Genomic DNA, 27197 nt, shown 5'->3' with positions numbered 1-27197 from the left:
TGAATGTTGAGCTTTAAGCCAACTTTTTCACTCTCCACTTTCACTTTCATCAAGAGGGTTTTTAGTTCCTCTTCACTTTCTGCCATAAGGTTGGTGTCATCTGCATATCTGAGGTTCAGGTCACCTCAATAGGTAAGCTCTGTATGCTCCAAAGGAGCCCTTTATGAATAACAAAAGACACTCCTATCACTCAGGAAATTCCAAGGCTTTTAGGGACTGTTTGCCAGGAACTGAGAACAAAGACCAAATTTGCTTTTTATTATACCACATCAAGTACATAGCCCAGTGTCTGGCACATGGTGAACACTCTGTAGCTGCTAATGTCTGTCCTCTTTCTTAAATTATTTGTTTGTCCAGTCAGTTGATGGCTTTGATTCTGATTCCCATTAGACTTAGGTAAGAAGGACATTATACATCTTAGTGATGAAAAATGGTTATTTATATCTTACATAATGCTTTTTTAAGCAGAATGTAATCTTTTATAGTGCTTTACATTTTCCTATGGAACCATTAAGCTAAAAAAATCCCCATTTAATGGAATAGTTATATTTTAGGAAAGTTTGTCAAAAGGCAACTTTTTAATCATGTGAAATCTATATTTCTGTTATAAAATTGGAGTTATATTTTTGCTTAAAAGATGGTCTTTAAGATAAAATCATGATTTGAAGTGTTACACACATATATATTCTTGACTGTGGAAACTTTTGCTTTGTAACACCCATAATGGCACAGTGATCTGGGCTACGGATGTTGACCTAAAATAGACTGCCAGATATTTCTCCAGCAAAGACAGTTTTATTCAGAGTTACCAGAGAGTTGCAGTTTGGGGGCTGCAATCAGGGCAAGCCAAGTGCAAGCCCCCTCCTAGCAAGGAAAGGGTAAAAGAAGGTTGGTAATAATACAGCAAACCCAGAGTCCATGGCTTTTCATTGGCGTAGAGGAGTGTTCCTGCTGGGCTCTGCTATCTGGTAGGTGTGAGAGCTCCCCCTTGGGATCTCCCAACTCCATTTAATTGAGGTTTCCGTTTGTTAGTTTTTTGCAGGAGAAATAACTCCTAGATGCTGTTAAGGGCTAGGTTGTTCAGTTTCCCTTAGCTGTAGAGTCACTCAGCAATCACCTAGAAGATTTTGGCTAGTTATTATTTCTTAACAGACTTAGAAGCTATTAACACATCTGTGTTTTTGTAAGGTAACTGGTCCTTACTAAGCTTGCCTTTTTACTACTCTTGGTGACCAAATTAAGGTCAGGGTTATGACTGTGACCGCCAAATTTTGTTATTTAAGAAGCACCCTATCATAAGGAACAATTAATTTTTAAAATTTAAAATTCTAATAAGTGAAGTTTCATTTTTATTGGACATTGAAGCCTTGTATATAATCTGTTCCTATGATAGATACAAATTGTTACAGTAAGCACTGGTTTCCTCATCTTCTTCCCCTAAGCTAGTCATTTAGCAGTCTGGTGTTTCACAAGTGAAACTGGAGTTAAACCTGAGAGGATAGGAGAGGCCCTCACAAAGGAAACTGTCTTTTGGCCAGAGGAGCCCTATGCCTATTGTGATATATTATCTCTTGCAGTTCTGGTGAAACTTAAAGATAAGTATGTTTCCCCCGGACAAAAAGTACTTTGTTACTATGTTCTGTATTCCAGCTTCTTGCAATAGAAGATAGTTGTGAAGTTGCTCATTCATGTGCGACTCTTTGCGATCCCATGGACTATATGTAGCCTCCCAGGCTCTTCCGTCCGTGGAATTTTCCAGGCAAGAGTACTGGAGTGGGTTGCCATTTCCTTCTCCAGGGGATCTTCCTGACCTGGGGATCGAACCCAGGCCTTCCACATTGCAGGCAGACGCTCTACCCTCTGAGCCACCAGGGAAGCCCTATAGAAGACAGTGAATGCTTTTAAAATGCAAGCATGCAAACAAACAGAAAAGTCATACAATAAAATTTCAGGCTCTATAAATGAATGAATCTCCCCCATCTTCTCTGCCAACAGAAAAAGAAGATAGAAAGTAGGACATAGGAAATCAGGGGCTCTATTCCTGTTGTAGAAGTCAGTGAGCGACAAGGGTGTTCAGATTCCCAGCCAGTCTGTTTCTGACTATCAGTTCCTCCAGAACTCTGCTTTCCTAGTCCAGGGCTAGGGGCTTAAACATCTAGGATTCAAATATGACCATTCCTAATCTTAGCACAATATCTTGGTAGAGTAATCTGAACAAAGCAATGTACTATTTGTCTACAGACAGCATAGTTAAAAGAACATAGGTATTGGAGTATGATGTCCCTGGGATTGAATTTTTTGCCCTACTTCTTTTTGTGTGTGTGCTTACATAAGATATTTAAGTTCTCAATCTATTTCTTCATCTGCAAAATGAACATACATCTACTTCAGACTGTTGCTATGAAAATGAATGAGATTATGTATACAAAGCTCCTAATATAGTACTTGGCACATAGAAGTGCTCAGCTAGTGGTAACTTATTATCAATGATAAATGTATGTTGTCTTTCCAAAGATGTTTGCTGTAGAAAATTATTTTGTATTCATGAATTTAAATTTTTATTGTTGTGAATTGATACTTGGTATCAAGGCCATTCCAAAAGAGACAAACATTTTAACCAGTGCCACTGGAAATCTGGGAGAATGTGGAAGTTCTTTGGGAGTGACGAATAAAACCACCACCTTCTGCTTAGTGTCATAGTTACTCTCTAGGAGAAAGGTAGATCTCACAGGTAGATTTAGAAGAGAATAGTTTAGAAGATCAAGACCAGGGTCTTGATCATAGCATGCTTCCTATTAGTTGTACATACTTATTCAGGATATGGGGAGAGACCAGTGATCTGAGAATTAGGGTGCTTGGTTTTTTTTTTAATTTTTATTGGAGTATAATTGATTTACAATGTTGTGTTAGTTTTAGGTATACAGCACAGTGAATCAGATATATATATATGTATATATATATGTATGTATGTGTGTGTGTATATATATATATATATATATATATATATATATGTGCTCTCTTTTTTAGTTTCTCTTCCCTTATAGACCATTGCAGAGTACTGAGTAGAGTTCCCTGTGCTATACAATAGGTCCTTATTAGGTATCTACTTTATATATAGTTAGTATGTATATATCAGTCTCAAGTCTCCCAATTTATCCCTTCCCCTCTCCCCAGGGTGCTTGTGATGAATGTATTTTTCTTTTTAATAATTTTTTTTTTCCTCCTCTTCCCAGCCGCTCAGATAAAGAACTTGATGAGCCAACTAGGAACTAAGCAGGATTCAAGCAAGCTACAGGAAAATCTGTGAGTAGCTTCCTAACAAGGTTGGGATTTGTGAGGGCCTTTTGGGGACACACTTAATGCTTTTGCTGCTTGGCGGCTTAGGTTGCAGGCCTGTGAAGTCTGCACAAGAGGCAGTGGGGACATGAGGTCATAGCTGGATCTAGAAGAGGAGCAACAGACTACATTAAAGGGTTGTGATCTCCCTTGCCTCTCAGAGTCCTTAGACTCTGCTTTTCTTCCTCCCTTGGACTGCTTAGCAGAACAATTTAGGGAAGTAGAGAGGGAATCCCTACCACTCTTAAACTGCATTCTCCCTACATGAGCTTCCTTGTTGGCACAGGCCTCCTGATGATCTACAGTGCTTGTCTAATCTGTTGGATTTCCAGCTGTATATAATATTAAAGAAGTGTATTCGGAATGACCCGAGGAGAGAATAGTGGAATAGCTTCTTTTTATTATGTCCTCCTTGACTCTGTCTCTGCTCTTATAAGTTCTAGTTTTCATCGTTAACACTATTTTTGTTTCCTGTCCTAGACATTGGGAAGTGAGAGAATCACTTACTGTTAGTACTTTGAGCTTTTTTGAGGGAGACGTGAGGTAGCTGTGGGTATGTTAGTACTGTCCATGATGCTCAAGCTTCGGATTGACTCTTTTTGGGAGCTTTTGTTTTTTATTTTATTGTTGTTATTTTTTTTTTGCTATACCATATGGCTGGTTGGATCTTAGTTCACCAAGCAGGGATTGAACCTGTGCCCTCTTCGGTGGAAGAGGGGACCACTGAACCACCAGGAAATTCCCATTTTTGTTTTTTGGTTTTTTGACTCCCTGTTGGTTTTGACTCTCATGGTTTTAAAAATTTTTTTTGGTTTTGCTTTTTTTCTTTTTCCTTCTATCTTGGAGACCCCTTTGCAGTGAAAAAATATTAGTAATTAGTAGTGTGGTTTCTCTGTCCTCCCTTAAAACCTTTGCAGAAATGGCCAGATAGTAGGAGAAACCATGACTGAAAGGAATCTTTTTTGTATTTCCAGTACCTTTCAATCCCACACATTTTTCCCTCTTTAATTTCCTTTCCCCTCTGCTCCTTACTTTTTTTTTTTAACACAGTATAGGGCTTCTTTGTTTTGGAGGAAAGAGCCAGAAAGTCAAGCATAAAGCATAGGTAGGGAGCCAAGGATAAAGCTGAAAAAGCACCAGCTTTAAGCACAAACGTGGGAGTTGATCTTCGGAGGTTGTTCCCTAGGGTAGAAGCTATGCTTCTAATGCACATTTCATCCAACCCCCAGTGCGTGGATTCTGTCACTAGTCAGTGGACTGTGACAGACAGTAACCATGCAGAACTTGGGCAAATCAGCGTGAGAATTTTCAGAGAGAGTTCAGCATGTTAAAACTATTAGATTGAGGTGTGGGGGCAGCTGCTTTTGTATTTCTATCAGAACTGCTGAGAATGCTTTTCTTTTCTCCCCAAAGAATTAAAATACCTAATCAGCAGTTTTCATTGAGGTAGGTTCTTTCTACTCGGTAACGTGAAGACAACTTGAAGTGAGTTTGACTAGGTGGTACTTTTGGAATTTTGTTATGAACCTGAGCATCTGGGAACCCATTCCTTCAGGTGCCTTTTCATTCCCTGCATCTTGAGATGCTCTGAGACCAGACTGATCCTAACAGCTCTCAAGAAGTGAGAATATCCTAAAGCACATCTTTTCTCTCTTAGGCAACAGTTACAACACTCTACAAATCAGCTTGCCAAGGAAACAAATGAATTACTGAAGGAACTGGGGTCCTTGCCCCTTCCTTTATCTACTTCAGAACAGGTTGGTATTTTCTGGGGTTTTGATTTATTTATTTTGAATAAGAAAAATATTGTTTTTTTTGGAGAGGCGGCATGTGAAACAAACTTGGCCTTCAAACTGAACCTCAATTTTCTTATCCATAAAATGGATAAGTATCTACTGTGACAACAGAAAGAATGCATGTACCAGATCTTGCAAGGTATTAGTAGGTACTCAATATGGGTAGCTGCTGTGATAATTAGCAATAATATATTAATATATTAGTAAAATGGGCTTAACTGAAGAAGAATCTCAGTGTTTACATCTTACTGGGATTTGATTAGCAGCTTTATGCTTTCTGGCTTGATTCTAGTGTGCTTGTGTCCAGTATCTATAAATTTCAAGCAAATGTCTTTTTTTACTTTGCAGTCACTTTCATGTCACGTTTTTGTAGGTTTCCAGTTAAGGAAATGCTCTGAGAAAGATTTCTCTACTCAAGTCATTTTCTTCAGTGACCATTTATATCCTTTAAAGACACAGTTTCTATTGGAATTCAATGTTCCCTTGATATGCCATGCCTTTCCTTCACTTGTTCTTGAAGTCAAATGTGTCCCTTCCATTGTAGCTTGACTTTTTAACCTACTGTTCACGGTCTGCCTCACATCCTGTCTCTTCTAGGACAAAAATCTTCTCTATCTTAGACTATTGTGATTTTATCTTGCTTTAGTTTCTATACCATTCATGGGAGCACTTAACTTACATTGTTTTTTATTAGTGAATTTTTAAAAATAATATTTCATCTCTGATGGCTATAAAGATGAAGCCTACCATTTCCCCTTCCTGGGTTGTCTGTGAATTGTAACTGTTGGAACATAATATAATTTTAGTGTATTGTGATCACCATTTAAAAGAAATGAAACAGAATAGAAACATCAGAGTGTGTAACCATGTAATTAAGGGAAATACTGTTACATGAAACTTTTGTTTCACACATATGTGTATATATGATGCTAGGTCAAGATGTCACATTTTTATTCTGGATCTCCATTTAAAAAGTTTGAAAATTGTCAGTTTAACTCATTCCTGGCAAGGCGTTTAATGAAGTATGTGTTCAGTCTTTGGATTTTTGGCGTCCCCTTGCACAAAAGAAAAGAACCAAAACCAGGTGCTTTGTCATCCTGCTACAAAGTAGTCACCTTAACATAATCACCCTTTGACTGCCTGTGTGCTGTTTGTGTTGGTTGTTTCTCATACTGGACCAGTTCCCCTTGCCATTCATTCTTTCAAATTGTTCCCAAATCACCCCTTTCCTCTCCCAGCTGTCCACATAGGGAATACACACTTGTAGATAGTTTTAGCAGTAAAAAAAAAAAAAAAAGGGAATCTAAGAGTCTGATGTCAACAGAATGTGCTGCAGTCCACGGGGGTCTCAGAGTTGGACATGACTGAGCAGCTGAACAGTAGCAAAGTGTTAAATAGAAGCATAAGCAAAATAGAAAGTTCAATCTGCTTAAAAAAAAACTAATATATTCCAAAATCAAATAGAAATTATTTTTGGATTATGCATCTTCTTGTTTCCTTCCATTATCTTGGATCATTCAGTTCAGTTCAGTCGTTCAGTCATGTGCGGCTCTTTGTGACCCCATGGACTGCAGCTTGCCAGGCTTCCTTGTCCATCATCAACTCCCGGAGTTTACTCAAACTCATGTCCATTGAGTCAGTGATGCCATCCAACCATCTTATCCTCTGTGGTCCCCTTCCCCTGCCCTCAATCTTCCCCAGCCTCAGGGTCTTTTCCAATGAGTCAGTTCTTCACATCAGGTGGCCAGAGTATTGGAGTTGCAGCTTCAGCATCAGTTCTTCCAATGAATATTCAGGACTGATTTCCTTTAGGATTGACTGGTTGGATCTCCTTGCAGTCCAGGGGACTCTCAAGAGTCTTCTCCAACACCATAGTTCAAAAGAATCAATTTTTCGGTGCTCAGCTTTCTTTATAGTCCAACTCTCACATCCATACATGACTACTGGAAAAACCATAGCCTTGACTAGATGGACCTTTGTTGGCAAAGTTTGAATCATTAAGAACATAAAACAAATCCACAGAGGTATTATCTCTGGTGAAATATAAATCCTGGATTCCCTTCTTCCTATTGTGCTGAATATTCTTTTCCTTTTCAACTGTTTCTTTATCTAATTAACCTTAGCCCTGTCACTCATCTTTTTGCTACTGGACTATCAAACCATACATCGTACTTTCACATTTCTTTCATACTTACGCACTGTTATCAGTGATCTTCTAATTGCCAAATCCAGTGGAGGTTTTTTGCATTTTTATTCATTTCTCTTTGTTTTATTTGATCCTCCTGTTCATCCTGTCTTTACTGAAATTTCCTTTTTCTTCCCATGATTTCCATAGTAAAGACAACAAAGTAGATTTCGTGTCCCCTGACTCTGGTGACCCCTTTCTGGCCTTTTGTCTCTCTTACCCCAGGTTGAGTCTCAGCGTCTTTCTCTGACTCTGTGTCTTGTTAGAAGTGGGTGTGCCCCGAGGTGCTACCAGTGATCCTCTAATTTTGTTATTTTATGCTTTCTCTCCCAGGAGTCTTTTCTACTTTTATGAATTTCCTGTGACTTTTATGACATGGTCCCCAAATCTTTTTCAATCCCTTGCCCCTGCACCTCTAAGTACTTGGCCCATATTGCTGATTCCTGCTCTGACATCGCCTCTTTGATACGCTAATGAATCCCTTCTGTTTCACCCAAACCCCTCACTAAGCTGACTGATGGTACTTATTGTCATAAAAAAAAGTTTGTGCCTTTTGACCTAATATTTCCACTCATGCAAATGTTTCTAAGTTCTAAGGGAAAAAAACCCAGCTATGCAATCTGGGGCCAGGTTTCCTGGATTTAAATTCTGCCCTTGCCATTTACTATATGATCCTAGGCAAATTGCTTAACCTCTCTGTGCCTCATTTTCCAGATCTGTCAAATAGGTACTTTAATAGTATAGGTTGATAGATGGATTAAATGAGTTATTATATAAAGTGGTTATAACAATATGATATGTGATAAGCATTGTATAAATATTAGTGTTACAATAGAGCTTACTTTAGCTTTATTTATTTGTAATAGTTAAAAATAGAACAATCTAGAAGGAATGCTTACATAAAATTTACTAGATCAACTTAATGGAGTATTGTATAGCAAAGACTGAATTGTGAAGAGTATGTTAACATGGAAAATGTTTATGATATACTTAAAAGATAATATTTTTGGATAGTGAGATTGAGGAATGATGTTTTTTCCCCTCTATTATTTAATGTTTATGTAAAAATTAAAATCTCAGGAATGGGATAAAAAGTCCCTCATCTAAATTTGCTTTCAGTGTTACCATCTCTCTCCCAGGTGTGAAATGTGAGTCATCCTTTGACTTTATCCTCCTTTCCCACAGCCAGTCGCATAATGTTTTTTAGACTCATTTCTTTGTGTTCTCATTACTGATACCATGTCTTCCTAACCTTAAACCTTGATTATTGTGGTCATCTTTTTGACTTATTTCATTTTCGCATTCCATTGTGTTCACCATTGTGGAAGTTATCATTTTGTACACATCATGGTCCCCTCATAGAAATCCTCATTGCTCTTTGAATCCCAGACTCATTAGCTTGGCATTTAAAACCTGCAGCGGGTGGGCTTCCTTGGGGGTCCGGTGTTTAAGAGTCCGCCTGCCCATGCAGAGGACGCAGGTTCAGTCCCTCATCTGGGAAGATCCTGCATGCCACAGAGCAACTAAGTCTGTGAGCCACAAATACTGAGCCTGAGCTCTAAAGCCTGTGTTCCGCAATGAGAGATGTCACTGCATTGAGAAGCCTTCGCACTGCAACAAAGAGTAACCCCTGCTCTAGAGGAGGCCTGTGTGAAGCAACAAAGACTTGGACAACCAAAAATAAATTTAAAAAATAAAATAAAACCTGCTGTGGGGACTTCCCTGGTGGTCCAGTGGCCAAGACTCCGCCCTCCCAATGCAGGGGGTCCAAGTTCAATCCTTAGGAAACTAGATCCTACATGCCACAACTAATAGTTCACATTCCACAACTAAAAACTCCACAGGCCACAGCTAAAGAACCTGCATGCCTGAGTGCATGGGTCGTAAGTTGCTCCCATCATATCTAACTCTTTGTGACCCTATGGACTGTAGACTGCCAGGCTTCTCTGTTCATGGGATTCTCCAGGCAAGAATACTGGAGTGGATTGCCCTGCCCTACTCCAGGGGATCTTCCAGACTAGGAGTGGAACCCCGTCTCTTAGTCTCCTGCGTTGGCATGTGAGTTCTTTATCACTAGTGCCACCTGGGAAGCCCTGCATGCCACAACGAAGATCAAAAATCCTGCGTGTGCCACTAAGACCCAGTATGGCCAAGTAAGCAAATCTTTAAAGAATAAATATAAAACCTGCAGTGGCCAGCTCCTTCCCTATGTTTTCAATTTTATCTTTTAGCTATTCTCATGAAAAAAACCTCTGGTTCCAGTCAAACTATCTTTTTATAAATCCTCTGCAAATTTCTGCCACCATGCCTTTGCTCACACAGTTACCTTGCATGGCTTTGCCTTTCCCCTTCTCTACTATTCATGCCTTACTCTTCCCTTAGTGTCCACCACCTCTTGAGGCCTTGACCACTTGGATTCTTACTGATTATACTTGCCTCTGTATAACCTGTAGTACCAATTGACTATAGCAAGTGCTCTCAGTATGTGCTTTTTGAGACATAGTATCAGTAAGCTAAATAAACATAGCCTGTAACTCTGCAGAATAAGCTTTTAGGTTCTCAAAGATTTTGAACCTCACTTCAGTGTAAAGGCAAACGATTCTGTGGTGTTCAGGTAAGCTGTGAACTAACTATAGATGAATACAGTTGAACATGTAGCAAGGAAACAGTCTCTGAGTCTAGTCTAAATCCATAGGTGTTTATTCTGCTTTTAGATTCTCCTGGGAACTAAAATTCTGAACTGTGGTTCCCTCTGAGATTCCCTTACATGGTAAAAGACACCTAGTTCACAGGTTTGTAAGAATGAAAGAAGGAAAACTCTGACTTGGCCTATAGTATTAACCAGAGATTTGAGTTAGAAAAGAGCAAGTTCATTCATTTAAGGAAGAGCCTATTTCATAGTTCTTTTCCTAGTTGGGAATTTTTAGGGGGTGTACTTTTGCTTTTAAAGGGAATTAAAACCAAATGATTCTGGGTTAATATGAAATGTTAAGTTCTTGTTTAATTTCCCAGCGCCAGCAGAAACTTCAGAAGGAACGTCTCATGAATGACTTCTCTGCAGCCTTAAACAGTTTCCAGGCTGTGCAGAGAAGGGTATCTGAAAAGGAGAAGGAGAGCATTGCCCGAGCAAGAGCTGGATCTCGTCTTTCTGTGAGTTTATTTCCAAAAGAAGGTCTCTGCAAATTTCAGGATGTTCTTTCCTAAGTTAAAAAATTTTTTTTTACCATTTGTCTTTGCTTACTATCCCTGCGAATAATAAATATGGACATTAGCTGCTATGAAAATGTCAGATTGGTATAACCTTTGTTAAAAAAGTGTACATACGGTCAAAGACTGGAAAGGAATGTGCACAAAGATTTACAAAAATGACAGGTAGAATCATGTGTAATTTTCTTTTTTCTCATTGTCATATTGATCTTATGTTAAAAGCTTTTTAAAAAGAAAGGTTAAATCCGTTTCCTAGAATGTAGAAGGCCAGGTTATTTGGACTAGCCTTCCCTTTGAAAAGAATTAACAGATACTAGATTTTAACAACTCAGTGTCTCAAAAATATCGAAGAGCCATGAAAATATTAAGATCAAAGCCTAAGAGAAGGTGTGAACCCATAGAGATAAGCAGAGCACCGAAAAAAACTACTTTTCCACCGATTATATTTACTGAGGGCAAACGTAAATTCAGTTTTGATGTCCTTATGGCATGAAGTCAAAGTAATGGGTCCATGCAAGATGGATATTGTAAGAGAAGGTGCTTGCAAATTAAACTGGGCCCTAAAAAAAATGAAAAGTAAGCCCTCCTGTTCCTTAGCAGACTGCTAAAAAGATTGCATTAACACTGAGGACGGCAGGAGGGAGGGGAAATCCAGACGGTAAATTATACCACAGAGTAACCTTCAGGCAGATTTGCTGTCCAAATTCATACTACTTGAATGGTCCAGAAGCCTGAAGAAGCTTCTAGAAGTCCTGGTCTGGTTGAGTACCTTCACGCAAACAAAAGCAAATACAAATCGTCTTTGTTAACACATCTTTTATCCTAGCCCCCAAAGAATACTGGCAAATAATTTTTGCAGTGTAATAAACAGCCCAGGGTACACAAAGGATGTAATGCAACAGGAACTTTCCTACCTGACCAGTGGTAGTATGAGTTGGAAAAACCACTGGAAAACATTTGGCTGTAACTTCAAAACACCTTATGACCCAGCCATTCTACCCCAGAGAACTTTGTATGTTTGTACAAAGATATAAGTACAGGAGTGTTCATAGCAACATTCAGTCAGAAACATTCCAATGTCAATTAACAATAGAAGAGATAAATACGTGGTGGTACTATAATATATTACAACAGAGAAAATGAACCATAGTTATATTTAGCATCAGGGATGGATCTGGCGTATCTAATCTGATCCAATCAAAGCATGAAAGAATACAAACAGTATAATTCCATTCATGTAAAATTCAAAATCAGATAAAATATTAAATATTGATATATATCAATATTTTAAAAATACAAGAAAATGGTGGCCAAAAAGTCGGGATAATGGTTACTGTGGAGGAGAGGGAGGTGGTGGTTATTGGAGAAGAGCACAGAGGTAGGCTTTAGGACACAAGCAGTGTTCCGTTTCTTGATCTGGGGAGAGAGTGAAAACTAATAATAATTTAAAAAACCCCACTGTATTCCTCTGGGTGGGTAGAATTTTGAAATTTTCTTTATGTTGCTTAACTTTTTGATTACTGTTATAAAAAAAGGGAATTTTTAAAAAAATAGATTGCTCTTTTAACCTTTTTTCTTAGTTGTTAAATTACAAAAGTAATGTATCATTAGACTGATTTTTGAAGTCAGTTTGTCACTTTAGAACCCGATATGCTTTAAAGGTCTATTTTTAAAAGAAATCTTTACAAGTTCTGAAAATGTGTTTGCTTTCACGTTTTCCATTCTTTCCCTTAACCCACCTCTCTCCAGATTTAAAAATGTTATCACTGTTATTAGTTTTTATTCCTTTCTCCTACCATGTTCTTTCCATCCTACTTAGTATAGTTTTGACTCTGAACCCAAAGTGGAGTGCAGATTGGCTTTTGACTACTTCACACCCATTCCTAGTCAAGACAGATTGCCAGAGCCCTGTGTCATCTTATAGATCCTATCAGAGTCAAAGGATGTTGCTTCTTTATACTGTAGCTAAAGGAGGTCATTGTGTGTATGTGAGTGTGTGTGTGTGTGTGTGTCTGTGTCTGTGACATGTTTGTGAATAACAGCAGCAATAATGCCATCTACTTTCTAGGCGGAGGAGAGGCAGAGAGAGGAACAGCTCGTCTCCTTTGACAGGTAAAGGAATTGTTCTAAGGTAGATAGTTGAGATGGGATTTTATACTTTATACTTCCTTTTAATTTTAAAAATCAGTGAGAAAAAAGGAGGAAAAATAAAGGGACCCCTGGGGTCAGTTCAGTTCAGTCTCTCAGTTGTGTCTAACTCTGTGACCTGATGGACTGCAGCACGCCTGGCTTCCCTGTCCATCACCAGCTCCCAGAGATTGCTCAGACTCATGTCCATCGAGTTGATGATGCCATCCAACCATCTCATCCTCTGTCACCCCCTTCTCCTGCCTTCAATCTTTCCCAGCATCAGGGTCTTTTCCAGGGAGTCAGTTCTTCGCGTCAGGTGGCCAAAGTATTGGAGCTTCAGCTTCAGCATCAGTCCTTCCAATGAATATTCAGGACTGATTTCCTTTAAGATTGACTGGTTTGATCTCCTTGCAGTCCAAGGGACTCTCAAGAGCCCTGGGGTAGGTAATTTATAATCCATCAAATTAAAAAAAGTCAAAACAGTGGGCTTTTCCATGATCTTTGAATTATGAAAGGGATAATTTCAAAGTGAATAAAAAACTTTCAAGAAATCTCTGATGTCTGTGTGTTGAGGAGAGGGTTTGACTCAAGAGGAATAAATAGAAACCCCCAAAACCTACAATTTAGGAGGGCTGAGATTTTACCTATAATTCGGATATTAGTTCTTCAAAGTTCCTGGGTTTCTGTTTACTCATCCCTAAAATGGAGGCAACCCTAGAAAAAGCAAATGATTTGTATCTACAAGACATCCCCTTCCTCCTCCAAACTGAATTAACTAATTCCATAGAGATGTATTGATGGTACTAGTTCAGAACATAAAGTGTTTTGTCACAGGTGTGCATCTATCTTGCCACCCCTATACTCTGAGTGCCTCAGAGGCCTGGAGTGCCCTCTCACTCAGTTTTATATCTCCAGCACGTGGAGAAAGTTCTCTAAGTATTGTGGAGATGACATGTGATTTATGAGTACTACTGGAAAGGTACATTTAATGCTGAATTTTCAAAGTGCCATGTCTCATAAGTCATATGCCTTTCTTCTAAATATGGTACCAGAAAAGAAGAGTTGTAACATTTCATTAGCTTTTTCACTTTGCTTTTCTGTTAAGAGACATTTAATAGCCTCAAAGAAATCCTTGAAAACCAGGAGATATAATTCTGTCAGACTAATTGGTGAGGCACTGACAGGTCACTTAACCTGCTCTTCTCTACCCATTTAGTACCTGAGATGCCAACACAGCTTGCACTTTGAGAGTGTCCTGGGAGAGAATGGGCCAGAGATTTCAAATCTCTGCCTGCTTCTTGTCTAGCAACTTTATAGCGTGTATCCCTGGATGGAAACAGCAAGGAGTCCCATCCCTTGTAATTCTGCCTTCTCTTAGTTTTGCCCATGAAAGCTGAGACTTGGTTTTCTTGGTGTTACCAGTTCTTTGCCTCTGGATGTGAAGAATGTAACCCCCAGGGACTTGTATTGTTACCAGAGGAGTTGGAGGCCTGGTACCGTCTTTGGACAGGCTCTGCTGACAGCAGAGATGATATGTCTTAGGTACACCTTTGCGGGGAGGAATCAGCCCATGTGCTTGTCTCCCTGCAGCCATGAGGAGTGGAACCAGATGCAGAGACAGGAGGATGAGGTGGCCATCACCGAACAGGACCTGGAGCTTATTAAAGAGAGGGAGACAGCGATTCGGCAGCTGGAGGTGAGGGCCAGGTCATGTTTTTTGTTTGACTCAGTGTATCTGCAATCTGGTTTTTCTCTCATTGATTATGAAAAAGGATGAAATGAGTTGTACAGTTTGCATATTATGTGTCAGTGTAATCATGGTGAATTTGACCTACTCTTATGACCATATCAGGATTCCCTGGTACCTCAGCTGGTAAAGAATCCACTTGCAATGTAGGAGACCCTGGTTTGATTCCTGGGTTGGGAAGACCCGCTGGAGAAGGGATAGGCTACCCATTCCAGTACTCTTGGGCTTCACTGATGGCTCAGCTGGTAAAGAATCCATCTGCAATGCGGGAGACCTAGGTTCAATCCCTGGGTTGGGAAGATCCCCTGGAGAAGGGAACGGCTACCCATTCTAGTATTCTGGCCTGGAGAATCAGGCCACAAAGAGGATTCAGGGTCACAAAGAGTTGGACATGACTGAGCAACTTTCACACTTCACTAGGATGGTACTGGTCATGGTGCCTGAGGATACCTGGACCCCCTTTTCAGTCACCATATTTTATAAGGTCTCCATGAGAATACCCATGGAGAACAGAACAAGGCCAACAAATATTTTATTAAGACCTTGTCCCCAAACCTCAATGCCAGTCTCTAGGTTCGGTGGGGCTCTACGGAGAGCCCTTTGCTTAGCCTGAATAACCCAGAGTAAAGACAGGCCAAAAAGTTTGCTCCATTTTTGCTCATCTGAAAGTCCAATCACAAATTGTGGGTATCCCATCTGTGAGTCAGAGAAACAGGAACAATTTTTGAGGTGAGGGTTGAGAGAGAAGTCTCAAGGCCTTTCTTACCTGAGTTTCCAACTTTAATTTTTTGCATGATGACCAGTAAAATATCCTTAAACCTGAGTACTTTTCTCCATGGAGATGGAAGACTGCCATCTTGGGGACAGTGGGGGGAGGAGGGTTGTAGAGAGGAGAAACTTTGATCTCCTCCTTGACCTTCATCTGTGGCAGTGGTTCAAACCCTGACTGTACTTTTAGAATCACTTGGAGATTTTTTTTTTTAATGCCCCACCTCTTCTCATCCCCCCACCAATTACTAGTTTGAACTGCATGTGATTTTCTTATTTTTTTGTAGGTTAAAAATGGACAAACATCCACAGGAAGCCCTGGGTGAGGGCATTTTTTATCTTACAAACTTCCCAGGTGATTACAAAGTGCAGTCAAGGTTGAGACACATTGCCCTAGAGCCCTCTGTTTTTTTCTCTTGATACTTCTTCTTTTTTTTTTTTTTATTGAAGGATAATTGCTTTACAGAATTTTGTTGTTGCCCTCTGTTTTTTGATGAAACAGTTCATCCTTGTGCTCGTACTTGTGCTTTGTGACCCCATGGACCGTAGCCTGCCAGACTCCTCTGTCCAAGGGAATCTCCAAGCAAGAATCCTGGAGTGGGTTGCCATTTCCTACTCTATGGGATCTTCCCAACCCAGGGATTGAACACATACCTCCTGTGTCTCCTGGATTACAGGTGGATTCTTTACCGGCTGAGCCATCAGGGAAAGCCAGAAGTTTGACTTCAAAGATGTCATGTGTTTTCTTTTTCATCTATTGCTACTAATCATCTAATTGATTCTTTCACATGAGAAATCCCATTCAGCCGAGAGTAGAATGAGATGTGTGGAGCTGAGGAGAGGAGTGTCATGGGCACTTCACGTTCAACAGAATCAAGGTCTAATTCCTTAGCTGTTGCACTTTCGTGTCCAGTCATTTCCTGCATCTAACATGCAAACCCTGCTCTAACAGTGCAGCAACACACTCCGGTGTGCTTCTCTTCTACTCCCACTCTATCCTTCCCACACTCTGGTCACCAAATATGTGTTTTTGCCCCCCACATCAAGCAATTCTGCCACATCATCAAGATACGCTACAGTGCAACTTAGTTCTAATACTGTCTTCCTGGAGTTAGCCTCAGATCCCACAGATTGAAGGTTCAGTCCCACAAGACTGACCCCCGTTTCTGCGACTTCAGGTGCCAGTCGCAAATCCAGGTTGTCACCTGTGCTTCTGACCAACAGGTTGGAAATTGGAAGTTCTCATGATCCCCTCCTTGGGTTTGATTAATTAGCTGGAGCAGCTCACAGAACTCAAGAAAACAGTTTACTCATTAGGTTACTGGTTTATTATAAGAGGATACAGCTCAGGAAGAGCCAGACGGAAGAGATGCATAGGGCAAAGTATATGGCCAGGGGTACATGGCTTCCATGGGGCTTCTCCGGTGGTGCAGTGGCAAAGAATCCGCCTGCAGTGCAGGAGATTCAGGAGACATGGGTTCTATCCCTGGGTCAGGAAGATCCTCTGGAGGAGGACATGGCAACCCACTCCAGTATTCTTGCCTGGAGAATCCCATGCACCGAGGAGCCTGATGGGCTATAGTCCATAGGGTTGCAAAGAGTCAGACATGACTGAAATGATTGAGCATGCACGCATGCATGGCTTCCATGCCTTCTCCAGGCCTACTACACTCCCCATATCTCCATGTGTTCACTAACAAAGAAGCTCTCTGAACTTCTGGTTACATGAGCATGATTAATTAAATAATTGGCCTTTGGTGATTGATCTAACCTTGAGCCCTCCACCCCTCCCCAGAGGTTGGAATTGGGGCTGAAAGTTCCAATCAACTAAACACCAGGTTGGTTCCCCTGGCAACTAGTCCCCATCCTTAGGGGTTTTTACAAAAGCCAAGCTATTAACATACTTAGGAGTGGTTGAAAGGGTTTGTTTTGAATTAAAAAGGACATCTTTATCTCTTTTATCACTTAGAAAAAAATTTTAGGAGCTCTGTGCTCCGGTTGAGACAAAGATCAAATACATATTTCTTATTATGAATCATAATATCACATCCATGTTATAGCCAAACTGGGCTGTTTGTTCTATGTATATGGCTTCTTAAGTCCTGCCTCTTCTGCCATAGTCTTCCTTCTCTGCTTGAGGTAAATGCTATACCACTTATTAGTCATTTACCATATAATACCCTTTCTTTTAAGTGCTGCACTCAATAATGTCAGCAAATTTGGAAAACTCAGCAGTGGCCACAGGACTGGAAAAGGTCAGTTTTCATTCCAATCCCAAAGAAAGGCAATGCCAAAGAATGGTCAAACTACCGCACAATTGCACTCATCTCACATTCTAATAAAGTAATGCTCAAAACTCTCCAAGCCAGGCTTCAGCAATACGTGAACCGTGAACTTCCTGATGTTCAAGCTGGTTTTAAAAAAGGCAGAGGAACCAGAGATCAAATTGCCAACATCTGCTGGATCATTGAAAAAGCAAGAGAGTTCCAGAAAAACATCTATTTCTGCTTTATTGTGGAGAAGGCAGTGGTACCCCACTCCAGTACTCTTGTCTGGAAAATCCCATGGACGGAGGAGCCTGGTAGGCTGCAGTCCATGGGGTCACTAAGAGTCAGACACGACTGAGCGACTTCATTTTCTCTTTTCACTTTCATGCATTGGAGAAGGAAATGGCAACCTACTCCAGTGTTCTTGCCTGGAGAATCCCAGGGACAGGGGAGCCTGGTGGGTTGCTGTCTATGGGGTCGCACAGAGTCGGACACGACTGAAGCGACTTAGCAGCAGCAGCAGCAGCAGCAGCAGCTGTTTTATTGACTATGCCAAAGCCTTTGACTGTGTGGATCACAATAAACTGGAAAATTCTGAAAGAGATGGGAATACCAGACCACCTGACCGGCATCTTGAGAAACCTATATGCAGGTCAGGAAGCAACAGTTAGGACTGGACATGGAACAACAGACTGGTTCCAAATAGGAAAAGGAGTACGTCAAGGCTGTATATTGTCACCGTGCTTATTTAACTACTATGCAGAGTACATCATGAGAAACGCTGGGCTGGAAGAAGCACAAACTGGAATCAAGATTGCCGGGAGAAATATCAATAACCTCAGATATGCAGATGACATCACCCTTACGGCAGAAAGTGAAGAGAAACTAAAAAGCCTCTTGATGAAAGTGAAAGAGGAGAGTGAAAAAGTTGGCTTAAAGCTCAACATTCAGAAAATGAAGATCATGGCATCCGGTCCCATCACTTCATGGGAAATAGATGGGGAAACAGTGGAAACAGTGTCAGACTTTATTTTTTGGGGGCTCCAAAATCACTGCAGATGGTGACTGCAGCCATGAAATTAAAAGACGCTTACTCCTTGGAAGAAAAGTTATGACCAACCTAGACAGCATATTCAAAAGCAGAGACATTACTTTACCAACTAAGGTCCATCTAGTCAAGACTGTGTTTTTTCCAGTAGTCATGTATGGATGTGAGTTGGACTGTGAAGAAGGCTGAGCACCGAAGAATTGATGCTTTTGAACTGTGGTGTTGGAGAAGACTCTTGAGAGTCCCTTGGACTGCAAGGAGATCCAACCAGTCCATTCTGAAGGAGATCAACCCTGGGATTTCTTTGGAAGGAATCATGCTAAAGCTGAAGCTCCAGTACTTTGGCCACCTCATGAGAAGAGTTGACTCATTGGAAAAGACTCTGATGCTGGGAGGGATTGGGGGCAGGGGGAGAAGGGGACGACAGAGGATGAGATGGCTAGATGGCATCACAGACTCAATGGACGTGAGTCTGAGTGAACTCCGGGAGTTGGTGATGGACAGGGAGGCCTGGCGTGCTGCGATTCATGGGGTCGCAAAGAGTCGGACACGACTGAGCAACTGAACTGAAATGAACTGAACTGAAGAACTTTTTATCTAGTACTTCTGAAAATGCTATGAGATGGGTACTGTCATTGTCCACATTTTAGTAGGGAGGTCCAAAGAAGTTCTCAATTTAAGGTTGAACAAGACTGTGGAGGGTTAACAGTCCTCTGTAACTGATAGGCTCCAAGAGACTGTGCTTCTAATTACCTACCAGCATAGTACTCTGCATACAGAAGTCACTTAGTAAGTGTTAATAATTAACTTTATTTTCATTTTCTGTTTATAGAGAAAGCATGATTTATAAGCTTTAAAAACACATGTGTTATGTTAATAGCCAGAACTTTAGGTAAGTAGAGGAAATGAATCTTCCAACATGTTACTTAATATTGGTTAATTTTTTTGTGTGTATGTTCCTTAGGCTGATATTTTGGATGTCAATCAGATATTTAAAGATTTGGCCATGATGATCCATGACCAAGGTGATATCATTGGTATGTATTATTGATACCTTTAACATAAAGGTGAGTGGATAGTTTTTGTATGCAAAGAAGTCGGTAAGCTGTGTCTTAGGAATCTAGGAATACCATTTAAAAATCACTAAATTCATTTTCTTAGCAATTTTCTTACCTTGTCAAATGTGGAAATTAAAATGAGGCTTCCATGAATAGCCCATTCACTTGCCGTAGCCTCATGTTAAGTCTGGCTGTTTAGGGAAATTGCTGTCAGCTTCTCAGTTTTTATCTCCAGAAACTTGCACAACTATGGGATTTGAAACCCTTTTTTAAAAAAACTTTTTATTTGGAAATAATTTCAAGTTCACAAAAAGTTGCAAAAATGAAAATAACAAGGAACTCCTTTATAAGCTTTACTTAGATTTACTTCTTGTTAACATTCTACCCCATTTGCTTTTTATTTGCACTGTTTTTATTTACCTGATTTTTTTCTGAACTGTTGTGGATGATTTACATACTTCATAACCCTCTACCTCTAAATAATTCTTCAGTGTTTATTTCCAAAGAAGAGGGCTGTTCTCTTATGGGGTTGGTAACTTTTGATCTCATGGCTGGATAGTTGGAGTGATGATGGTGAACAGGACCCTTAGCATCAGAATGCTCTTCAGTTTGCAGTCTTGAAACATCCAACTGTGGTAAAACATCCTCTGCCCTTCTCTTTTGCAGACAGCATAGAAGCCAACGTGGAAAGCTCAGAGGTGCATGTAGAAAGAGCCACTGACCAGCTACAGCGAGCTGCTTACTATCAGGTAAAAGCAGGTACAAAAGAAAGTCACTCTGCTGTAGACTCTAGGGGCCATCAGAGTCACTGACACATGGAGAACAGCTGCAGCCGTCTGTTTGGTCTTAAGCTGGAGGCAGGCAGTCGTAATTGCCATCCCAGCCCCATTTTTAGTATTTTCCTTTGCAGAGAGATCTACAAAAAAGGCATCAAACTTTGAATAAACTGACATAAAAGCCTCTTAGCTACAAAGCTATCCCGATAAGCTAGCATGATACCTAATTTGGGGTAAGGCTAATTTTCTAACCTAAACAGATGAAATTTGTTTCAGTTAGGATAGTAATAGGTACAAAGTAGGACTTTGCAGATAATTTATGTTGACTGTTGCCACAGAAAATGGACAGAGGCTCAACTTGGACTGCTGTTTATGTATGAATTAGTTGGCTTATCATATGAGGGTTATTTTGCTGTGAACAAATAGGGGTTAATTGTTCTACTTTCTGTAAAGTGGTATTTTTCTACATATTATTTGAAACTCTGATTTTACGAACTTTATCTGGGTCTTCACCTCAGTTTACACATGTTGTGAATGAGGTCCTTCTCATTTCTCCTCAACCTGGTATTGCATGGGTTTTTAGAAACAAATAGCATTTAGTCATTTACCATGTTCCTAAGATAATTGTACTTCCCCTGGGACTGTTCTTAAAGAAATTGTATTTAACAGTAGTTTCCTTTTAAAAAGTGAGTGATGACTTTAATATCCAACAGTAAAGAACAGTCAAGTAAATTATCTACATCCACTTCATGTTATTTTATGTGGGAATTAAAAGATGTTTATGAAGAGTTTATAATATCACAAATTTTATTCTAAAATATTGAGTGAGAAAACCATCAGACATGATACAGTATGGTTCCAATTTTGTCAGATAAATTTGCCTGGATAAAAGATCAGAAGAAAATACAATTAAAATGTCAGCTGTTTTATCTGTGGGTGATTATTTTCTCTTCTGCTTGTCTGTATTTTTTACAGTGAACATAAAATTTTATAATAGGTATAAAACCTTTATTCAAATATACATGTACAAATAACTTATTTTATGGCAAATAACACCTTGCAACATAAACAGTTCCTTTGCAAAACTGTATTTGGGAGCATTGAATGAGGACTTGCACTGCTGTCTAGCACTGGTACCTTGAGATTTTTGAGAAGGTGTCTGCATAGTCATACACAGTTTAATTTTGCATTACCAGGAGCCCGACTGATGAAGCACTCCTGGAGTTTTATAAACATTTTTTACTTGTTTCATGAGTGTCTTCTTTACATATTTCTCTCCTCAGAAAAAATCTCGCAAGAAGATCTGTATCCTGGTGCTTGTCCTGTCAGTGATTATTGTAATCTTGGGATTTATTTTGTGGCTAGTTAATAAATGAAGTGATTGCCTCCAGCCTTCTCCCGCTGAGCTGTTTTCAAGGGCAAGTGCTTGTTGGAGTCTTGCCAGAACAAACTGATCATAAGAAGAGAGAATACACCAGAATGTCTTGTAATAATTTAGTTAGAAACTAACTACTAACTAGTCCTTGGAATTAGTGACCTATGGAGACAGTATTTATCAATTTGTGTATACATTTTATTGATTTCTCAAATTAAGAATTAATTTATGTGGATTTTCTTTTCTCTTGTATTCTGATTGCTCATCATCCCAAGTGTTTACTTAAAATTCCATTCTAGATATTCTTGTTTCGGTAGGCTAACACTACAGTCTTGTAATATTGTCTTTTTATGTATATACAAGATTTACCTTTTTACTAGCAACTGAGATAGAATTACTTTCGGTCACCCAGCACATTGGAGTTTGTCAGAAACTGTATAATAAGCCAGCAACTTTTATTATTTAACATTTTAATTTGAATTTCTAAGAAGCCTGTTCCCTATATGCTTTGAAAAATTTTGGCAATGTATTTAACTAGAGAGTAAAAAATTGCACATGTGATCCAGATTAAATGAGAAGTAATGATCTGAGCTGGCCAGCTATTGGGGAATATGTGTTAATCTGGGTTTAAAGTTTATTACTTGTTAGTGTCATTGACTGCAGTTCATCCATATATATGCTAAACCATCTTGTCCACTTTTTGAAGAGGTTAATTGAATCAACATTACGATGCTCTGTGGCGTTCCTCTCCCACCTGTCTGTATAGAATGGGAGAATTAGACAAAGCATGCTTTTGGAAAGCAAACAGGAATTGTTTGGAATGATTTAATCTTCTGTTGTTGTTGCTCAGTTGTGGTTCTACATTCCTGGTAAATGATGACTGTTGCCGTCAAAAGGCTGCCCCCTACCCTAATAAGGTTTGCTGGGCATTTGGTGGCAGGGAAATTTTAAAAGCTAGACTGAAGTTGGTTTAAAATTTAGAATTTAGTCCTGTGAACTGGCAAGAAAACAAAGAAAAGGTACTTTTTTTGTAAATAATATTGGTTTGGAATAGTGATGTTAGAATTATCCTAATTTATGAACAAGAGGTTAATCTCTCCATGCATAATTTTAGACCAAAAAAAATGTTTCAATAAAAGATTGCTGTCTTGTAATATAAATGTTGTCCACTCCCCTTTTTCACAGGTCTAGGGAGGTTACGGGGGAAGTAATTTTTTTAGGTTCTCAATAAATGTGAATTGGGCCAACAATTTCAGTTCATCCTTTAGTGAATTAGAGGATTTGGCTAGGTATATTTATATTTACTTCTTCCATTCCTTTTAATGTTCCTTAATCTTCTTTTCCTAAAATAATGTGAACAGCAGGGAAACAAGGGCTAAATACTTAAGTTTCTTTGCACTCTTGCATCATTTCACCCTCATAATACAAATAAACATTTTAAAACCTTCTATTATAAGTTTCTATGCGTTAACATCCTAATGCAGTAGATATCCGATGATGTGCTGTCCAGAGAAAAACTGAGACCTGCAAGAAAACTGGAGATCAGGTGAGGATTGGTTTGGGGGTGGAAGAGACCCTTTCCTTGAAGAACAGAATAGAGCTGTTGGGGTGTCACAGAGGCCCAGGCAGCAGCTTCAGAGGTAATTCATTGGTTCTACTATCACTGCCCCTTCAGCTCTAAATTATAGTTGGACCTGAATACATCATTTATAATACTCCAGGCAAGAAAAAAAAGGCTTGATTGTAAAAAACAAAACACTTTTCAGTTTGGGTTAAATGAAGCCACCATAGTTCTGTTCTATTATACTATATAATCCCATGGTGGTGTGGTAATAGTAATCATGGGCTGCAAATATGACCTTGGCCTAGAATTGCAATGGCCTAGAACTTGTAATAGTTACCAAGAGGTTCTGCTAAATGGGCCTAACAAACCTGTTCACAGAATTATCCTTATCTGTGCTTTGCCCACCTTGAGGGCACCATGGTTTAGGGCAGTGATATTCTTAACTATGTCTTCACATTAGAAACAAAAAAATACTGATATCTTGGTACCCCTACCACAAGATTCTAATTTAGTTAGCAGGGGTTATAGCTTGGATATAGGGACTTTTAAAGCTCCAGATAATTCTCAGGTATAACCATGGTTGAAAACCATTGGTTTGGAGGTCAAAAACTTGACTGGGGTACAGAAGGCCTGGAGAATCTTAACTCTCTTATTTACTCACTATAGGTATTTGAACAAGTTACTTAACCCATAGGCCCCAAGTGTCCTCAGTTGCTGTCTTATAGCTTTAAATTCTCTGATTATAAGGATCACAAGGGTTTAGTCTGAACATACAAATTCTGTTTGTCTCTTTATTCCTTTCCTTTTCTCTTTCTCCCTTTCTCCTTTCTTTATGGAAAGTTTTCTCTTCAAGTGAATTAAAACTAGTACTGTAGTATAGGGTAGAGTAGAAGTGTCATGCGGGCCACTTCCTCTGTGAATATTCAAGAACAGGAACTTGTTAGCTGCTAGATCTGTGCTCCCTGAACAGGTTTTGTTTTGTTAAGGAGTGGAGATACACTCCCTTGTACCACTAGCAAAAATGTCAAAATGAAATTATGCTTCAGTCAGTGCAAATTAAAACACCTTGAGCCTTCTCCCTTCAGTTTTTGTTTTTGTGTGTGTGTGTGTTTTTTTTTCCCCTTCTGTTCAGAGGCAGTTCTCAGTCATGGGAGTGAAACTTACTTTTGGTCACTAAATGCAGACCAGAACTCAACTCAGTGTTAGACAGAACTCAATTCTATCATGTTTCTAGGAGTGGGAATCACCTGCTTCCTCCCTGCTTTTCTAAGCATGTTTAGGGTATCCCTAGGTTTCAAAGAATTTTTCAGTATTGCTTTCCAGCACTATGAATTACAACTACTTCAGAATCTCCACCTTGCCAGGGAATAGCTTGAAAGATTTTGATTCTAACCCTTTCTGCTTTTAGGTCAACTGAGGAGTTCATTTGAATCCTTATCCAAAATGGAATTTGACTGACAAATTCATTTTGTACATAGTACTTCATTTTTAAGAGATAAACTTGAAATGATAGAATTTTTAATGTGGGACTCTGATTGAGGACCAATTTTTTACAGTCCGTGAAGAAATGAGAAAAATAATGTTAGTGGGCTTTTTAAAGTGCCATCTTTGAGCTAATGGCTTCCTCACTTTTTAAAAAGATTATGAAAATGAAAAGGTGGTGATGTTAGGTCACAGTCTTCATTTAAAATCTCCTTAGTTGGCAAAATAAAAGTTGATGCCACTGTAGTATTTTCTTTTTCCCCTAGTCCATGACATCTCTAATGTCTGAATCACTCATCTAGACTAGCCCCATCGCTTTACAGCTGAAGAAGCTGAGGCCAAGGATGATGGTCTACTGTAGGAATTTAAAGGCTTGTGGAAGTGCTCTCATTGGTCATTTGTGGGGTGATATTAAAGCCCTTACTACAAACAATTCACTATGTTAAATGTTTTACATTTATCATCTTATAGCCACAAAACCATTGAAGAGATGTATTTTTCTTGTCCTCTTTTTATGGATTAGGAAACTGAGGCATAGTAAGTGACCTGGCCAAGGGCACACAGTTTAGGAGCAGTGGAGCCAGGCTTTGATCTCAAGCCTGACTTCAAAACCATACCTTTAGACCTATGCACTGTCTCCGTTCATCACTAATACAAACTGTCCTTCCACCACCTCTTTCATAAAGCTTTAACAATCCAGAGTAATGGCAATTTTTATTCACTTTTCATGAACATCTTTTCTTTTCTTCAGTTCAGTTGCTCAGTTATGTCCAACTCTTTGCGACCCCATGAATCGCAGCACGCCAGGCCTCCCTCACATCCATACGTGACCACAGGAAAAACTAGACTAGACGGACCTTAGTACCTTGTCAATTTTTTGTTCACCACCCGGCTAAATGAAGTTTCCTGATGTATCTACCATCTGTATACAAACATTTGTTTTTCAGTGTCTCCATCTGATCATTCATATCAAAGATGTTCTAAGGAAGTTTTTTTAATATCAATATATTCCTTATATCTTTATATTCTATTCTAAAGAAGTCTCAAAGACTAAGAAACTAATCTTTTTTGAGATACCAAAACCCACTGGCAGCTAGTCCAGCAGTCTTTACATTTCAAAAGGTTCACCTCCTAGACTGCTGTCCTCTAGTTTGCATATCTGTACTGACATCATTGGTACCCAAACAAAGAGCATTTTGCTTTATAAGGCCTAGGTAAGTGTGCCATTATATTACATCAGCGGTCAGTGTGAATATTAGCTGTGCTGAAAACAGGGGAAATGGCCAAGGAATAAAGAATTATAAGGGTAAGAATATATTTTAGGTTTCTTGGGTGTATATTCATTATTATAAGGGATTAAATAATGGACCACCCGTGGAAGCTGAGAAATTGAAAGACAAAGCTGACATGTTATTAAGGTCACTGACAGCTAGAAATGCCTTCAATACCACCTCATGCCTGAAAAGGGCATAGGACCTCAAAGGCCCACACAATCTCTCCAGATAAAAGTACCTTCTCTTTTCTGTTATACTCAAAACACTTGAGACGATTTAATTTTTTTTAAGAATCAAGTCCTTGTGCTCAAAGGAGGAAGCTATAGCCTGTTTTCCTGAAACCAAGTTTAGAACTATTGGCCTAGTCTATCTTTGGAATCACAGGGCTGGAAAAGGGGGTATATTAACTTGTTCAGTTGATAAGTGACCTGAGGGAATTCTCTAGCAGTCCAGTGGTTAGGACTTGGTGCTTCCACTGCTGTGGCCCCAGGTTCAATCCCTGAAGACCAGTGGAAAATGTGATTCTCCTAACAGTTGATAATTTTAAATTCTAAGTTAATATGCTACAGTTAAATCTTGATGCCTGGAGATGTCACCCAGGGCAAAATCTTTTGAACAGGTTGATGTTAGATTTAAAATCTAAAGGACCAGTAGTAGGGAATCAGGACAAGAGCTCCACCACAGAAAGAGATAATCTGCTGCGCAATGCCTCTTTATAGGTGGACAGTAATTTTGCATTTGGTTTCCTTAAAAGAAAAAAACAGGTTGGATAATCCTCTCATGTTTTCTACAGAACTGAGAAAGTGTTGGGTTTCAGTTGCATGCTAATAATAAATATGATCATATCAACATCAAAGTGTGAGAGAGAGTGATGATTAAAGAGCATGGGCTTTGGCATCATACAGATTTAGGTTTGAATCCCACTCGTTCTAGCGTGAGGCTGGGCAACTCAGTCTCTCTGAGCCTCCCCTCAGGGACCTATAATACCTATTTCAAAGAGAGTTTTAAGGATTAAATGAGATGATCCATATAAACTACATTCTTGCCCAAATAAGCACTCAGTAGACATAAGCCAGTACTCTTGCCTGGAGAATCCCATGGATGGAGGAGCCTGGTGAGCTACAGTCCATGGAGTCGCTAAAAGTTGGAAACAACTGAGCGACTTCACTTTCGCTTTCACGCAT

General features: G+C 39.5%; 1 protein-coding gene across 1 annotated transcript in view; it reads left to right on the top strand.

The window, feature by feature from the left end:
- The window catches only part of STX12 (syntaxin 12), a 37643-nt gene extending 13302 nt beyond the window's left edge, over positions 1-24341 (top strand). Inside the window, exons 2-9 of the mRNA XM_069578882.1 lie at positions 3234-3303; positions 4994-5093; positions 10330-10467; positions 12593-12636; positions 14245-14350; positions 19449-19521; positions 20209-20291; positions 21602-24341. Of these exons, the coding sequence (XP_069434983.1) occupies positions 3234-3303; positions 4994-5093; positions 10330-10467; positions 12593-12636; positions 14245-14350; positions 19449-19521; positions 20209-20291; positions 21602-21694 (707 nt within the window). The 3' untranslated portion in view covers positions 21695-24341. The remainder of the gene's footprint in view (positions 1-3233; positions 3304-4993; positions 5094-10329; positions 10468-12592; positions 12637-14244; positions 14351-19448; positions 19522-20208; positions 20292-21601) is intronic.
- Positions 24342-27197: the final 2856 nt, after the last annotated feature.

The sequence above is a fragment of the Ovis canadensis genome, chromosome 2 (genome assembly GCF_042477335.2).
Source record: "Ovis canadensis isolate MfBH-ARS-UI-01 breed Bighorn chromosome 2, ARS-UI_OviCan_v2, whole genome shotgun sequence".
NCBI lineage: Eukaryota > Metazoa > Chordata > Mammalia > Artiodactyla > Bovidae > Ovis > Ovis canadensis.
This window is presented reverse-complemented; position numbering and strand designations above follow the sequence as displayed.